The sequence below is a fragment of the Labrus mixtus genome, chromosome 13 (genome assembly GCF_963584025.1).
Source record: "Labrus mixtus chromosome 13, fLabMix1.1, whole genome shotgun sequence".
Taxonomy (NCBI): domain Eukaryota; kingdom Metazoa; phylum Chordata; class Actinopteri; order Labriformes; family Labridae; genus Labrus; species Labrus mixtus.
The window spans coordinates 20,013,960-20,031,362 of NC_083624.1; the positions used below are offsets into that span (position 1 = coordinate 20,013,960).

A 17,403-nucleotide genomic window follows, 5' to 3' on the forward strand; every position below is an offset into this window, starting at 1 on the left:
AAGGACTGCATCTGGCACAGACTTACCATCAACAGTAAGAGTTACAGAGACAGAGGTCCGTCCAGCTCTGTTCTGAGCGATGACAGTCCACTCTCCAGAGTCGTGAGGCATGGCTGGGACAATGATCAGGGACTGGGTACCGTCTTCTTTGATCACTATCTTGTGGGTGTAGTCATTGACGACTTGTTGTCCTGAGAAACGGAGGACACTTGGGTGTAAGTGGCAGAGGAAACAGAAACAGGAGCTTTTCTAGGATACATCAAACAATACTTATCTCACCGTTGTGGAACCAGTAAGTTTCGGGCATGGGTCTGCCGACAACCTTTAAGTCGAATCGTGCAGTTTGCCCCTCAGAGCATTTTATTGAGGAAGGCTTCAGGACAAACACAGGCTTGTAGAGTCTCTCCAGGGAAGCCTCGTCTGTCTCATCAAGCCTTCTGGCAGGAGAGCGTCCAGGAGAGCGGCTGGGAGAACGTCCAGGAGAGCGGCTCACAGAACGAGGAGATGCGGACCTGAGGACAAAGGAGAACCATCAGTATCATGTTGGTGGTTAAGCTGAGGGTACTACCTGACTGAAACGTTTTAAAGAGTCATTGTGAGATTACATTCAACCTTACCTGATTCTCTGCATCGCTGGCTGTGGTGTGTATCTCTGAGGTGTCACAGCTCCAGACGGCTCGATGTAGAGCTTTCCAGAGCTGACAGTGTTTCCCTTCATGTTGGATGCGAAGGCAGTGTACACACCTTCATCCTCTGGAAGCACCACAGGGAGACGAAGACTGGCTCGTCCGTCCTGAAGAACCTCCATCTGGTAACGTCCACCAGCCCTGATACGCTGGCCGTCTTTGTACCACGCAATCTGACAGAAGAAACAATCATTTCATTCACCTACATAAGTTCTCAATTTCAAGCAAAGTGGTTTGCTAGGTTTTTATAACCGATTTTATTTTGGTAAGATGTTCTGGTCAGTACCTTTGGGAGTGGGTTTCCACCCATCTTGCAGTGGAACGTGACGCCCATTCCCTCCATGATTCTGTAGTTTTTCACTGGCGTGTCGAAGGCCGGCTGCAGTGCCGCCTCCTCAGCAACAGTCACCATCATCTCTCCGTCCTCTATCACCAGCTCGCTGTATGTAATCCTCAAGATGCGGAGCTCGATCTCCTGGATGATCCTCTCTTCAAAGGCTGAAATAAGAAATTCCTGCAAAAAGAGTTTTCATGTTTAATATCTAAAATGAGACTTCTGCAGAACCTTTTCTCATCAAACTTTGAATGTTGAGAAAGAAGGTACCGTTTCTGAGACAAAGCTCATGGGGGTCGTCACTCTCCTCTGTTCGAGCTCATACTGACTCACAACCACAGAGGGTTCCTGAACTACCGTCGTCATCACTTCAGTTTTATATGTCACATCTTGTTGCTTCATGTAGACTTCATATTGCTCTGTAAACAGATGCATGAATACTGTGAGCCAACAGAGCTATAAATGGTTTTCTAAAGAGGAGATGCTTTCTGAAACAGACTCCCGTACCTTCCTCCAGCAGGCTGGCGATGGCCGAGGCTTCTCCGTGTGTATTCTTGGCAAACACAGAGTAGTCACCGGCATCATCAGCAAAAGTCATGGAGATCTCCAATCTGCATTCTCCGGTCTCCTTCTTGTAGGCAACTTTATATCTGATGGTGAAAGAAACAAAGAAATACAAGTGAAGTAAGTGCAGTAGCTAGGTGTGCAGGTGTGAACAGAGACAGGTGGGACATGTGTACCTGTATCCAGTAGTGAGCGGCACGCCGCTCTTCTTCCAGATGATGTGAGGTTTGGGGTTTCCTCCGATCTGGCATTCAAAGAACACACTTCCTCCCTCCACCAGCTTCTGAGCGGTGGGTTTCTTGATGAAGAAGGGAGCAGCAGCTTCACCTGAGCTCACCTCCGACACCATCTGCTCTTTTGTCTCCATAGCAACACTGAAGAGAAAAAACAGCTTGATCAAACACTGAGGGACCTCAGATGTTTTATTAAAGCGTCTGAATTTAAGATTAAAACTCACGTTTTCTCTTGACTGATTCCAATTTCAGTGACGGTCGTCATTTCCTCTCTGCTCTCGATTTCTTCTGAAACTAAAACAGAAAAAAGTCTCATTAATGTAAAGACAGACAGCATTTTTTAAAACTCACATTTACAGTTTTAATATTTCTGGCCTAAACTTCCTAGAGATGAATAATAAAAGATTAAAGGTCCTACTAGAATAGCTCAGTCGACCTTCATCTCATTTACCTTTGACGAGCAGGTAGCAGGAGGTGCTGACGGTTCCGGCCTCGCTGGTGGCAGTGCAGGTGAAGCGTCCGCTGTCTTCAGCGAACGCCTCACGGATCACCATCCGGGCAAATCCGTTCATGTATGTGATCTGGAAGTCGATGGAGCTCTCAATCTTGTAGTCCTCTCTGAACCACAGGATGGTTGGAGCGGGATGACCGCTGATCTGACACTCCAGGGTCACCGACTCACCCTCCGTCACCGTCGCATTCTTCAGACCCTGAAAAACATGAAAGACTGCAGAGTCAGACCAAAGCTTCATGTTTAAGAGTTCATCCTGGAGAGTGTGAGCAAACAAAGTGACGAGACCTTGAACCAGACTCTAAACCTAGTGGACACTCAAGGAACTGCAGCTGGATAAAAACTCTGTTTGCAAACCTCTGTGATTCCTCCTAATCTGTGTGTCAAAGCACTAATAGTGTGGAAGAGAAAAACAGGAAGTACTCACAGCAATCAGAGTGGGAGGGACAACAGGCTCCTGAGCTCTGGTGGGCACAGCAGCAGCCTCCTGAGGAAGAACAAAGCGAGTTAAAGGAAATCAAACACAGAACACAAGCAGGAGCTTCTCAGCGGAGCAGGACTGTGAGGATGGAGGGGAGGAAGCTGGTTAGGACGGAAAGAACCCTGCAGAGATGACGGAGGGATGAAGGCCAACAGGTGGAGACAGGGAGAGGAAGATGAAGAAGGAGAGGAGGAGGAAGATTCTTCATGAGGCTAGGGAGGGCAGCATGTGATTGGCTGCTGTGAGGAGCGGGAACGCATGTGATGTCCACACAGGGTTAAATTGGAGTGTAAAAGAGCGAGAGGGGGTGGAACCAACCTGTGGCTCCCAGTCCTCAAATTCCTCCTCACTCACAGCGTAAGCTCCGCCCGCCTGTACCTCAAACTGACTCTGATATCTGACGTCTTTGAACGGTGGGGGGAGGGGCTCCGGAGTCACCCGCACCTCCACCACCGCCCTGCGAGACGGACTGGGAGACTTGACGGGCTTGATGATCTTTCTGGGGGAGGTGGGGGATCGCAACTCTTTCTGCAGAGTGGCGATAGCAGAGCCGGAGATGGACACCTGATCGAACCAACGAGAGCAGCGTTAAACAAATCCTCCAAACGACCAGCTGATGATATGTGAGCTGGAGGATGTGATGTTCTTAAAGTTAGAGAAGGAATCAAAGTTTAAAAAGTGGAATCAGGGTCGGGGTAAGAGGTCTACAAACACTGAGGTAAAGTCCTCCTGACAAAGATTCTGTTCACCATATTTTAACCATCAGAGACTCATTGATCATGTTTTCAAGTCATTCAGCTCTAACAGAGATATCATAAAAACCAACATGTGGTGCCTAAACTGAAGGAGAAAAGATGATTTGAAGTTATTCATTTGTTGTAACTTGACCAAAACTCTAATTTATGCAAAAAGTGTGAACCCTAAAACTGAAAGCTAAATTTGATAACTTTGATACAATATTGAATTTCCTGTTTTTGTCTCTAAAAGCTGCAGCTACTGGTCGTGATTTGTCGTAGCCTCTTTGGAGAAACCGTGATATTTTAGGATGGGTGATACTGTGAGGAGGAAACCAAAGTGAATCACACCACATGACGACACAGTGGAGACGGTTAAGATGTTTTCGTGTGTTAAGAATGAAATGGAGGATTGAGGATGACGACGGCGGCGGTCTGCAGCTCTTCCTCCTTACCTCGGGGCTCAGTTCATGTTTAGGAACAGAAACTTTAGAAACTGTGAAATGTGGAACTGGAGATGGAGCGGCACCAGTGTCCACCTGGGAGGGGATTTCTGTTCTCTGAATCTGGGGTGACCAACAGAGTTTATTTAGCATGTGAGAAAACGGAGATATGAGAGATCTTATATGATTCATTAAACTCCTCGGACCTGTGAGACCTGTGAGACCTGAACTCTGCGCTGCTCTGAGGTCACAGCCACAGCAGCTGGAGCTTCAACAGGAAGTGTTTTCATGGCAACAACCTCTTTCTCTACAGTCGCCTGCTGTCTAATCTCATCCTCTACTGCCTCCTCCTCACCAGCCTGAGCGCCCTCATCATGCACGGGCTGACGGACTCGAGCCAGGTCAACGGCAGCCACCACTGTGGCCACCGCCCCTGATTTCATCCCTCCCTCGGCCTGGAGACACAAAAGCAGTATGAAAACCTCAGGACATCCACAGAAGGAAGTCTGGGAGAAGATGCTGACAGAGGAAAAACTTTCACATTATTTATAAAAGAGGAGAAGAAGTCATTACATAGTCATCACTGAAACATAACGACATGCATCGTGCAGAATCAGAGTGAGACATGCAGATTAACCTCTGAAAGAGTAAAGAAAAGAGAAGATGAACAAAACAATGAAGAAAGATTGACTTCAGACTTTTAGGGACGTTCTGGTAATTTTGAACATATTCTGGATTTATAACGACTAGAAGGTAGAAAGCTTTGGAATTGCTTGAGAATGAAGCGACATAATGAGATGTGTTTGCAGCAGTTTAATCCTGGGTGTTTTTTACTCTGAGAACTAACTGAACAAAGCGGCAGCAGAGAAATCCTAAAATGTTACCAATCAGTGATTTAACCCTAAATTTGAGAAAAATAATCCTCCAAGATGCATGAAAATGTATGAGTGAAGTATAGATGTTGTTAAGTTTCCGTGCACAAATTTAAAATAAAATAAAACAGGTAGATGAAAAACTATTTTCAGTTTAATGTTGACATTTAATAAATGTTCAATACTGAAACAGAAACACAAAGTGAAGCTGGTTTATGTAACTAATTTAATGTGGCGTCCCACAAGACTCAATACCTTTACCACTTTAGTTTTAGTTTAATGATACCACATGACTACAGTTTCCGTTTACCTCAATCGCTATGCAGATGATACCCTCTTCTATGTCTCAATTATCACAGAAAATATTAATGAGTTGAAATTTTACAAGAAACCAACCAGTGACGTCTATTTTTTAAATGTATTACCCTGATGGTATTTTGTGGTTTTTGCAGGTGCACAGTTTAGGCTGCAAAGGCAATCACGGATAATATAATATGCAAAGACAGAGCTGCTTTAAAAAAGTCATGAAGCCTTTTGACGGTTTAGGCTTTCAGCTTTTCTTTAAAATTGTCACATTGGTATCCAAGATGTCTGAAGAGTAGAACTTTTCTAAAATCGCCCTCTAGTTTAACGGGAAAATCTTGGTTTATATCACCTACATGTGACGATTTAGCCATAAAACAAGTGGAAATAAAACATGAAAGGACCTCCTGAAGAGAGAGGGCAGATTACTGGGCTGTTAAAAAAGGTTCATCCTCTGGGGAGAAGGAACATGCTCGGTTAAATCAAACTCTGACGTGATAAAGAAAATAAGGGAAACAAAGAAGAAGGAGTAAATAAAGAGAGGTGTAGTGAGAGTTTGAGCAGCAGGTGGACTGATGGCAGCAGATAGAAGAGGTCTACCTGCTCTCCGGACACGGCGGCCTCAGACGGGCCACGGCTACGAGCCTGATCCACGAACGCCACCACAGTAGCCACTGCCAGGCTCCTATCGTCCTGCGAAGCATGCTCATCCTGACGCATTCACAGCACAACAGCACATCAACACATGTTCACTGCATCCAGCCCACAGGCAGAGCTCGGCCCCGGCTGAGTCACCTCACAACATTCAGAGTTAGTGCAGCTGCAGGTAGAGTCTTTATATTTCTTATTATATTTCATTATTCTGAATCAAGTGAATTTCAAACAGAAACAGCTGATGCTCTGATTCTTAACGCTCTCATGCAGGTTTACATTGAACACCTCATATTCAAGCCCCGCCCTCCTCACCTCTCTGGTGGCCGTGACCTGCTGCTCCCAGGACTTCTCCATGTGCAGCTGGGTGGCGCTGCTCACACTGGCCATGCTGGTCATGCTGGTCATGCTGCTCATACTGGAGTAGCTGGCTTCAGCCATGTAGCCTCCCTGCTTCCATGGAGGCAGGACCTCAGGAGAGGAAGAGACCTGAGAGAGAAGGCGTCGTGATCAGGGCGGAACAACTCTTGTGGTTAGTTTTGAATGATAAATAACAGATAAAAGTGGCTGCTCATCGTAAAGATGTTCTTCATACCTGTTTCCTGCTCATGATGGGAGACTTCACAGGTTTGATTGAAGAAATAGTCGCTCTGCTGGTGGGAGAAACAGATCTGCAACCAACAGAAACATTAAAAATGTCACATCAGCAAGTAAGTTAACGCTCTTCTAACATAAATCTGAAGGATATGAACTCGTTAAATCTGACTCTGTGTCGTCAGATTGCGTACCTGACAGGTGTGGGCGTCGGCCCCTTCACGTGTCTGACAGGTGAAGGCGACTGCTGGCGTCCTCCCGTCACCCTGGAAATGTAGGACGGGGGGGATTTGGAGGTCGGTTTCGGGGGAACCCGCGGGGGGGTTTTGTGAGCTAAATGCTGAGTCATCATTCCTCCTTCTACGTGCATCTCCATCATGGTGGTGGCCTGGAAGCCCATCTCCACCTTCTGAAGACGGGAAAATAGAAGAACAGGTGATGTATCCGTTTAAGGTTTCATATTAAACTTGTGTGTGAGAATCTGAACATTTCTATCTTAAACTTTTTGATTAGGTTTTGGCTTTGAATCAAGGCACAAAACTTCACGCTGTTTTTATCTCGTGATTCAGATATAAATAAATAACACAGCAGAGGTCCAAAACATTCGACAACATATGATCTCAAAGAACAGGACAGAATATTTGGATCCAGTTTTATAGATAATTTAAAATGTTTCTTAAATATTCTCATTCGGTTGTTTGTAGATGACGTCACGTCCCCGAGAAGAACTCCAGAGCGGGGGCAGGAAGTGATTTTCTGCACATAGAAGAGCAATCAGAGTGCCAAAGTTTTGTGCTGTTTACGTTTGTGTCAACCGGTCAAAGCTGGGAAGATACAGGAGTTTCTTTGGAGTCCTGAAAGCAGTGACACGTAAGGACGAAGAAGTTTAAAAAGCTTCGTCTTTAGTCTGGAGAAGCGGCGTCAGACAACGCTTATGTATGCAGTGACCACTTCCTGAACAGTAAGGCTACAATCATTTTGCTTCATAACTTTATATATCAGGATTAAATAAATACCGGTACACACCAAAGCGGAAAACTCTGCATAGCGTGATGCATCCATCGATGTGAAGTTAAACAGCGATGCTCAAGTGAACATACTCATCAAGAAAAAACTTGACGGCCGTCATTCAACGCTGTTCAATCCGTGGTTGTTGAGCCACACACAAGTAGTTTTGCGCCTCAGGACTCTTGTACACCTTTATTCGGTTTTCTGAGTGGTAGCAGGTCTGCAGGACTCCTCTATGAAGTGTCGGGATCATATCCAATGTGTTTATAGATGCTCTGATGCTACCTGCTGCGCGTTATCACTTTCCTTCACTCCCAACGATTCCCAACCGGGATCACATAACTACAAACAAGTTTTTCTGTTGTTCCAGATTTTGAAGGATTCTGTTTTTATTTGTCAGATTTAACCAAACACTTCAGTTAGATTTCCTCCTGGAGCAGACCCGGGTTGTTGTGTTAGTTCGTCTCACCTTCTGCACTCTGGTCTGGGAAGCGGCCATCTGGGATGTGGACACGATAGTCTTTGTTTTCTTCATGGGAACAGCTTCTTCACCTGCAGGGAGCACCACATACACACATCAAAAACAGACCATAATACACTCATGCTTTATGATGCTGTTACAGGCCAGATATTAGTGGATTTGTAAGTTAAGTCACTGTAGATATTTAAGTTAAACGTGTTGACAGTTTGCCGTCCTCACCCTGAACCTGCAGCTCAGCGGTGGAGGTGGCCCGTCCGCTGCTGTTGGTGGCGGTCACAGAATAAGTCCCAGAATCCTCTGGGAAAGCCTCAGCGATCAGCAGACTGTACAGGTCTCCTTCCTGAAGGATCCTGAAGTCGGCTGAGCTCTGGATCTCGGCTCCCTCTCTGAAGAACTTCACCACAGGTGTTGGGATTCCTGTCACACGGACGTCCAGCCTCACCTGGCTGCCCTGTCTCACTGTCGAGCTCTGCAGTCTCTGCAGGAAGTTTGGAGGCGCCGTCTCCGCTGCAGAGTCACAAAGCAAAGTGTTATTGAACTGGTTTCTATGGTGACGTGATTACAATGAAGATATTTCTGAGGAACAAAAATACTCCAACAGTCATCAATATTTACAACAGCTATCATGATGTTGCGGCGGCTGCCATGACAGACACAACATGTTTATCGTTGCCGTGGTAACACCTAATGTTACGTCAAAGGCCGCTGCATAAGGAAGCGTGAGCTGCAACTGAAAGCAACCGTACTGATGTATGACCGTATGTGCTGCTGTGATAAACTCAGTGTGATCTCCTGACAGAAGAATAAAGTTTGGCGTCTGACCTTTTTGTCACGGGACTCAGACCTGAGATCTGAACCGGATCATGTTCATGTTGTTAATCACTTCATAAACTTCAGATCCCTCTTAAGGAAAGCTATGCTGCAACAGCTGCATCTATATCGGTTTTATCACCAGATTAAGTGACAGGCCACGCCCCTCAGCGCCAAACTAATTTAGACTCAAATAAAGAAGAGTTAATGAAGGAGAGAGTTTTAAGTTAACTTTGTTCTGTTGTAAATAATGAAGTGTCAAAGGTCATTTCAAAGAGAGTCTCCCCCTGAGCACCTTACACTCTCCTGCCCCTCCCGTGTCTCACCTGTAACGAGGAGTTCAGCGGTGCTCGTTGCTTGTCCAGCTCCGTTGGTTGCTCTGACAGAAAATCTCCCGCTGTGTGCGGCGGTCACAGCGGGGATCCTCAGAACAGCGCGGCCGTCGCTGAACGAGATCTCAACGCCGGGCAATGCGGCGGTTGAAAGAACCTGGCCATCACGAAACCAGCTCACTTCAGGAACTGGAGAACCTGCAGGCGAGAGAAGAACCACATGTGGGTCAGCTGTCAGAGAACAACGAGATCTGAAATCACAGCAGCGACGTCGATCAGGACAGTTTCTCTCCCAGAGTCAGAGGAGAGAAACATGCAGAACCCGTTGAGTTTATCTTAGCATAAAGATTAGAGGTAAGGGCAAAGTCGAGCCTAGCATCACCAGTTTATGAAAAAGGGAAACCATCTATTCTACATTCAGCCTTTAAAAGCCATAAACTCCTCATTAATAACCTGGTGAGACTGTGAAGCATGAACGCCATTTTTATTAAAGTTAGATTAGAACGAAACTCTAAAGAATATGTCTGTGCTGTTCTTAAAGCTCCATCTCCTCCTCATGTTCACCTCTCATGTCGTCAGTCTGTGAAACCTTTAGAGCAGCTTCACATGATCTTATTTCTCTGATACTGGCGTCAGTAAAAACCCTAATTTCAGACTCTGTCTCTTTAAGAACCCCCTCCGCACATGCCCACTCTCTTCTGATTGGCCAACTCTCTAGAAGCCCTCAAGGTGGTCAGAACGCTGCAGGGCTGCCAGGGGAGGGCTGCTCTCCAGGTCTGGGAGGTTTCAGCGGCTTACGTAGAGGCTTGAAGCCGTCTGGTGTAATTCTTGGTTTCATATCATGGAGCGATTTACAAAATCCCTCTGCAGACTCACCCTGGGATTACTCCAACATACGTTTACCTCATGATCTGAAACTTTGTCCTCGTTTAAGTTTGAGCATCCAGCATCGTAACACTTTATGAGAGTTTATACATGGAGATCAGCAGAAAGGTCGACTTTAAAAATCAGTAGCATCAAAAAGTAAATAAATAACCGAACATTTAAAATCTTTCCTGCTAAGGGCTGCATCTCTCAGAAAAAACATTCTGGAGTCAAATTTAAGTTTGAGGGGAGCCGGTTGGCCTAGTGGTGATGTCGGGCGCCCCATATACAGTGCTGTAGTCCTCATCACAGCGGCCCTGGGTTTGAATCCAACCTCAGCCCTTTGCATGTCGCCCCCCCTCTCTCCTCTCAACACTTCCTGTCTCTCTTCAGCTGTGCTGTCTCGTAAAATTTGAACTCCAGTCAGACGGTTTTCTTACCACTAACTTGAGCCTCGAACGTCGCAGCACTACCCTCTAGTGCCACGACGCTCTGCAGCGGCTGAGTGAACGTCGGCGCCTGTGTTGACATGTTGGTCGGCACCCTGCAGACAAAAACAAAAACAACAACAACAATCAGTCAGGAAGATACTTCACAACAATCTTCATGTTTCATCTTTTTTCACATCAAACTTTTTTTTATTACACGTCTAAGTTATCATTCTTTAATTATGTGACCTGTTTCATCCTCAGGTTAGTTTATTAATAATCACTTCTGACTGAACACAGACACTGAGAAGTCAAAACCAGCTGGAGAGGGAGGAGTCTCAGCAGAGAACAGAGGAATAGTTCAAGCAGCATTTTGTAGACTTTTGATTGTTTAAAAAAAACAAACAAATAAATTCAAATCAACTGAGATGACCGAGAGAACTAAACAAGAAGAAGAAACATTGTTCTCCATCTGTCTGCACTTTATTTCACTTTCTAACTTCTGGGATTTTTTTCAAAGTTTCTGATTGAATAAAATAAAATAAACTGGTAAAAAGTGAAATGAGTCGAACTAGAGATCGACGCCAAATGTCTGATGACTCAAACCTTTATTAAACAGTTTGAGACTACTCACACGTATAACAAAGTGAGTCAAAGAACAAAAACAGCAGAAGACGAGATGTTACTAACTCCTACATTACCCACAATCCCTCTCAGACTCCACGCAGCTCCCTCTGCAGGAACTGAAGGATTTTAAACACCTGTTTGACATGAGCAGTAAAACTCCCTGAAGCGGGCCGCGCTCCGTGCGTGGGCGGGGTGGGGACGTTTAAAACGCTTTTAGAGGTTCACTCATCGTGCTCTGATATATCTCTCTCTCTTTCTCTCTCTCTCTCTCTCTCTCTCCCTCTCTCTCTCTGTCACCATGCACAGATCTCTGGTTGGTACCTCGGGACTGCACTGTTATGGTGGTTATTGCTAATTACATCATGTCGTCACAGGACACCAGGAATAAGTCTTTGGGCAGGAAGTGACCCGTCCACTCAAAGCCTTCCCAATCAGAGCGGGTTAGAACGGGGCCGTTTCCTGAAGTGATTAATCAGTTTAACGTCCCCGGATTTTATTTTGGCAAGGTCATAGTTTGTCAATAAAAAAACAGTTTTAGTGGAAAACGTGTTCTTCAGAGATGGTATGAAAAAAGTTTGATTCCTCTCCTGACACGAGGAAATCAAATCCACATTAATGTAAATATGAAAGACATTCAGTCTTCCTTCTCTGAGGTTAGCTCGCAATATTCAAACTTTTCTATCAACTTCAGATGTGAAACATCTTCGTGCAGAATGTGGTCAGTCACTGAGCCGGGAAGACGATGATTATTAAATATCATCAAACAATCACTTTTTAGAAAGCTGTTAAGACGATGAATGAATACTACTGTTTTTATATCAAGTAGAAAAACTACAACCCTGACAGAGATCTTTTCTCAGCCTCATCCGAGCGGTTTTTATTCAAACATGGCGGTCTGTGTTTATCAGCAGTCCAGATTTCAGAAAACTCAGCTGTTCAAAAAGTCTGCCACACGCTGAAGAATCAGAACCTGTAGTCCCTGCTGGGTTTCATGTTTTCACTCTGACAGCTGACAGCCCCCCCCCCCCCATGTATTTTTAGGAGCCGTTATCCTGGAGGGGGTCGAGGCTCCACAGGGTCTGCATGATAAACCAGAGTCTGATCCAGAACAGACCACACACCTGTTTAACCTCCACGAGAAACTCAGAGGTTCACATTCCAGGTCGGGCTGACGCCGACAGCATGGTGCGTTCACCGTTTGTTTGTTTAGTTTCGTCGTCAGTCAATAAAGTTTTATTTAGACCTCAACTGTAGGTCGTATTGGGGGGGGGGGGGGGGGGGGGGTGGACATATCAGGATAGGACAGGAGACGGCACATGCGCTCGATTTAAAACGTCCTGAAATAATAAACGTTCTTCTCTTTTAGTTTTCATAAAAATCTGAGGAGAACTTTCAAATGGACATCAGTGCTAAATAACGACTTTAAGTTTTCTAACTGTTCACTGGAGAGACTTTCAAAATAAAACGTAATCTTATAAAATAAATCTCTGTGTTTCTGACCCTCTGCAGAGACAGGGCGTCATATTATAAACACGTTTGTTAAACTACGAGCGACACTTCACTTCAAAGTAAAACGTTTAAAAAAATAAAAGAGTTGGAGGAAAACTGAAGACATACAAAATCTGGGTCAGGAACCCAGATCAATCAGGAACAAAGTCGCTCTTTGTGTCAGAGTGTCCCCCTGAAGACACCGCCAGCTGAGACGTGCTGGTGTTATTTAAAACATTTATTTGAATTGAATTTAAAGGGACAGTTTGTAGATTCCTCCACCAGGGGGCTCTCAATCAAAACAATAACAAATGATAAGGTCGAGGCTGGCGGCGAATCATGGGAGTGATTCTCTCTGCTACTCCCATGAGCAGCGGAGGTTTGAGGGCTACCTGAAGCGCTCCTATTGTCTCTCATTAAACATTGATGTGTTTACTTTAAGGTTCAAACCAACAAGATAAACGATCTGCACCTTAAATCACTTCTCTCCTGTTTCAAACTTTAAAGGGGACATATTATGGAAAATCCACTTCTTCAGTGTTTCTGAACATATATTTGGGTAACCTGAGTGTCTACAGACCCACAAAATGTGAAATAAACCCATCCAGTCCTTTGTTTGTGGTCTGCATAAGTCTTACAACACAGAGAAAATGCTCCATTTCAAATGTGCTCTCCTTGTGATGTCACAATCCCCTCCCCTCTCCTGATATCTCCACCCATGGACTCCACCCCCAGCCTAGAGCAAAACTTCTACTCAGGTCTGCCATTTTTATTCTCGCTACAGAGGAGTGATGTCTACCAGGAAAACTCAGGGGGGCTCATTGCATTTAAAGAGACACACACACCAAAACGGAGCGTTCTGAGAGAGCTGGTTAATACAGGGTCACAAACCTCCTCTGGTGCTTGATTCATGTTATATTTTGACCAAAGCACAGCACAGATGTTTCATTTAGACCACAGGGGACTGTTTGAAAAAAGGTGGAAGAGGGGGATAATATGTCCTCTTCAAGAACCTCAAGCCGATTGTAACTGTCAGCACAGAGGAGCTGCAGAAACATCACAAGACTGATAAGAATCCTCCAAATCCTCACAGCAGGAAACTTTACATTACGAGTTACTGAGCAGTGAAGCATCAACAATTCAAACCAAAGGGGCGCCGATGGCCAAGTGGTTATGTTGCACACCCCATGTACAGAGGCTAAAGTCTTTGTTGCAGCGGCCGTGGGTAAGAATCTGACCATGCTCCTTTGCTGCATGTCACCCCCCCCCCCCCCCCCCCCCCTTCTCTCCTCACAACTCTTCCTGTCTCTCCTCATCAGTCCTAAATATGATAAATGATCAAGAACCCTGGTTGGCTCTGATTGGTTCTGACTGGCCCTGGTTGGTTCTGATTGGCTCTGACTGGCCCCGGTTAATTGTATTTACTCTGATTTGCACTGATTGGCTCTGATTGGCCCTGATGCCTTCCTTGTCCTAATCCTGGCCAAATCTCAATGAAACAAACAGCTGCTCCTGCTCTGAGCAGGTGAGGTCACTTCCTGGTAATAAAAACTCCTCTGATTGGTCAGATCTGAGCGTCACACTGACATCAAAACAACTCAACACTCTGATGGACTGATTTCTACTTTAAACTGGAAAGTTTGTTTTCAAAAGGAAAGCAGAGAAATATTTGTCGTCTATTCAAAACTTTTTTTTATAATTTGTTTGATTTGACAAATAAGTTTCCTCTCAGAGCTCGAGTTTTTTTATCTTTCTGTCATGAACGTCTTTAAAATTGAACTTTCTTCAGTTTAACCAGAGATCAAATAATTTTCTGTTTTCATGAACACTTTAAAGTGGTATTTTCATCTATCAATAAGAAAAGTTTTTAAAACCATGAACGTATTCAAATCACTTATTTATCTATTGTTCCAATGCATGATGCTGACTGTTAGAAGATTTATGACCAACAGGCTGAAATCAAAGTTACTAATTAACACTGAAAACATCGAAAGCTGTTAATTAAATTACCCTTAATATGACTTTAAAATAATGGATTCATAACATGATGAGATCACAGTCATGTGACCCGGATTTTGATTATATAGTTCTGAGAGGTTTAAGGAGTTGATCGGGGTCTTTGTTGGGGTTCACTTAGGATTAATTAACCCCTCGGTTTGCCAGATATGAGAGCAGTTATCAGATCAAACCAACAGGTGTTGCAGCGATGGAAGCGGGCGAGAGAACTGGTTCAGATAGAAGTGATTGTACCCGACCTAAAAAGCCTCTGCATGTTTCTAATAAGCTCCACGAGCAGAAACGTGCTCAGACTAGGATCAATATTGGAGATGCTTTTGAAAAATGGAGAGAGGTTAGAACGCAGAATGGTTTACAGACCGATGCAGAGCTGGCCAAACACTGAAGCTTCAGTGTCCACCACATGACAACCTGCGTGAGCACTGACTCTAGAGAGGAGGGGGCGGGGGGAGGCAGCTCTCTACAATGTTTAGAATTTGGACTGCAGTACCCATTTTAAACACTAGGTGTCAGAGTAACATACAAACGAAGAGTAAAGCAGTTCATTGGCTGCCTCGATCTTTGTCCCGTCTTATTTAAGCTTCTAATTAAATGTATTTATTTGAACTTCACTCAGACTTTGAAACCTCGGACTCACAGAAAGCGTGCGACTGTGAGCGAGACGTTTTTCACGGTGGTTAAAAGTTAACGTACGAGGAGAATCTGCAGCAGTGACCTCAGGTTCTGGAGAGTCCCAGAACGCAACACAGAGCGGATCTGGTTTCAGCTAAACTTGATCTGATGACTCAACTGAAGGTCTCTGAAGTGACACAGTGAAGACGTCAGACGCCAAACTCCTCCGGTCATTAAAAGGTTAAACACACAATATTTTTCTTTACACAGGTATTTCTGTTTGAGACCGCAGCGCCGTACGTCAGAGGAACCCTGACTGCACCAAACTTGATCATGAATCAGCTTGTTAAGTATAATGAATTGTTCATTTGCTTACTGGTATTTAAAAGCTGAATTACCGTAAAACTTCTAATAATAGCTCAGGTTTTTATTTCCTTCAGTCATAAAGTGACCCTTCCTTTATTTGGCACCGGCACGAGACCAGCCTTTAATCACTTTCAAACAAAACTGGTGCACAGCAGAGATGAGAAAGACAAGACGATGAAAGTGTAAATTAATCTAACACCAGAGGGAATACTAAACTGTGTTCAAACAAAAGGAGAAAATCGATAAACAAAATAAATATCCACAAACTGATCAACACTAAATGCACGGAGGCCTCGGATTGAGCGCAGCCTTTATTCATCCAAACATGAAGCAGCAGCAGGCGAGTAAACTTCTATTAGAAGTTTTATGGTAGTTAACTGTTTATAAGGTCATTACAACATAAACACAGTAAAACAAGTTTCTGCACGTGGTCACGAGTCTGAAGCTGCACTGACCATGGCATGCTTTTATTTTGGTATCACGTCGATAAGTATGGTCATAATTCAGATTTATTTATTAAATATGAAGTTTCTCTTCTCAGTCCTCCTTTAAAGATTTATAACTTTAATCCAAATATAAATAATAATAGTCTCAGTTTTCTATTTATTAAAAACATAAACTTTATATTTCTGTCGTCACTCTCAGAAGTGAATCCTGCTCGAGATGCTGCCGACCTTTGAACTATTTTTATAAAAGAAAGATAAATATTTTATTTTGAAACAAAAGATATTTAAGGTGGATTTATAAACAGGGAAACATTTGTGGCTAATCAGAGCCAGAATATTCAGCGTTTCTGGGCGTTTTTAACCTGGTGATTAGTGTGCGTGCCCCATGTACGGAGGCTGCAGTCAGCACGGGTTCAAATCCGGCCTGTGTCTCTCTCATGCATGTCGCTCCCCACTCTCTCTCTCTCTCCCTGATTTCAGACTCTACCCGCTCTAAATAATAAAACTTTAAAAAATAGAATATTTAGAGACACATTAAAAACATAAATGTTGACGGGATGAAGCTCGACTAAATCCTCGATCTCGAGACATTTATGATCAGCGCAGACGGAGCTGACAACCAGCCAACACAAGATCTCTGAAATAATAATAAATATCAGTAAAAGCTGCAAGATCAAACCCCCAACACGCTTTCAGGTACACATCATGATTTTATTCTTTAAATTGCTGCCAATCAGCCCACAGCCGGCTCATCTCTCATTTAACGCCAATAAAATCTAAAAATAACCAAACGACAGGCCAACAGCTGTTCACGCTCCTCCAAAATAAAAGCTTCTTAGTGCTCAGTCAGACACTTCCTCCCCTCACAGCTCTGGGTAATGTAACCAGGGGGGGTTTATCTAACACAGGACACCAGCACTAAAAATAACAGCCCCCCCCCTCCCTCCACCACACCTCTGTTTGATTGACAGCCACCATGTGGCACATAGCTGGAGGAGCAACTGATAGCCCTGCTGCTGATTCCCTTAAAAAGCCATCAGCCGCCCAGCTGAGAGTCCAGTCTGATGCTATCAGGGCTATTCTGGGACGTCCCGTTATAACCTTCAACACGAAAAGCAACAAAATGAGCACAAAGTGTGGCTGAGAGAAAAGTGTCAGAAAGCTGGAGTTAGTTCTGTGTGAGAGAGAAGCCATTTGTCCTGGTGTTAGAGTGTCAGTCAGCTGCTGCTCGTCAATCACAACACAGGAACAAACTTAAAGACACTTACTTGTCTGCACAAGGATGCCCGGAGTGCCCAGAGGGCTGTCTGCAGAAACTAAAGTCTCTTTATCCAGAAAGCGTAGACAATATCCACAAGGAGAACAGCTGAGCCGGGAAGGAACCCCACAGAAAAAAACAAAACTACAGGCCGTCAATGCCGTGTAGTTTTGTTTTTTACTTCTGACAGCAGTCCCTCCAGCCGAGGCGTCCAGGCCGGGAACGCTGACTCTGCTCAGGGGAGAGAGCCGGGCGGCGGGG

The 17,403-nt window shown here is 44.5% G+C and overlaps 1 protein-coding gene across 1 annotated transcript in view; it reads right to left on the reverse strand.

The window, feature by feature from the left end:
* Positions 1-17,386, reverse strand: part of LOC132987189 (titin-like) — a 200,247-nt gene extending 182,861 nt beyond the window's left edge. Inside the window, exons 1-21 of the mRNA XM_061054086.1 lie at positions 17,153-17,386; positions 10,342-10,445; positions 9,032-9,235; positions 8,115-8,402; positions 7,884-7,966; positions 6,601-6,815; positions 6,408-6,483; positions 6,128-6,301; positions 4,193-4,441; positions 3,999-4,109; positions 3,128-3,373; positions 2,756-2,815; positions 2,269-2,527; positions 2,042-2,111; positions 1,761-1,958; positions 1,528-1,670; positions 1,291-1,439; positions 973-1,200; positions 618-859; positions 280-512; positions 27-191 (exon numbers count right to left, since the gene is read on the reverse strand). Coding sequence (XP_060910069.1) covers positions 27-191; positions 280-512; positions 618-859; positions 973-1,200; positions 1,291-1,439; positions 1,528-1,670; positions 1,761-1,958; positions 2,042-2,111; positions 2,269-2,527; positions 2,756-2,815; positions 3,128-3,373; positions 3,999-4,109; positions 4,193-4,441; positions 6,128-6,301; positions 6,408-6,483; positions 6,601-6,815; positions 7,884-7,966; positions 8,115-8,402; positions 9,032-9,235; positions 10,342-10,432 — 3,484 coding nt within the window. The 5' untranslated portion in view covers positions 10,433-10,445; positions 17,153-17,386. The remainder of the gene's footprint in view (positions 1-26; positions 192-279; positions 513-617; positions 860-972; positions 1,201-1,290; positions 1,440-1,527; positions 1,671-1,760; positions 1,959-2,041; positions 2,112-2,268; positions 2,528-2,755; positions 2,816-3,127; positions 3,374-3,998; positions 4,110-4,192; positions 4,442-6,127; positions 6,302-6,407; positions 6,484-6,600; positions 6,816-7,883; positions 7,967-8,114; positions 8,403-9,031; positions 9,236-10,341; positions 10,446-17,152) is intronic.
* Between the last annotated feature and the right edge of the window lie 17 nt (positions 17,387-17,403).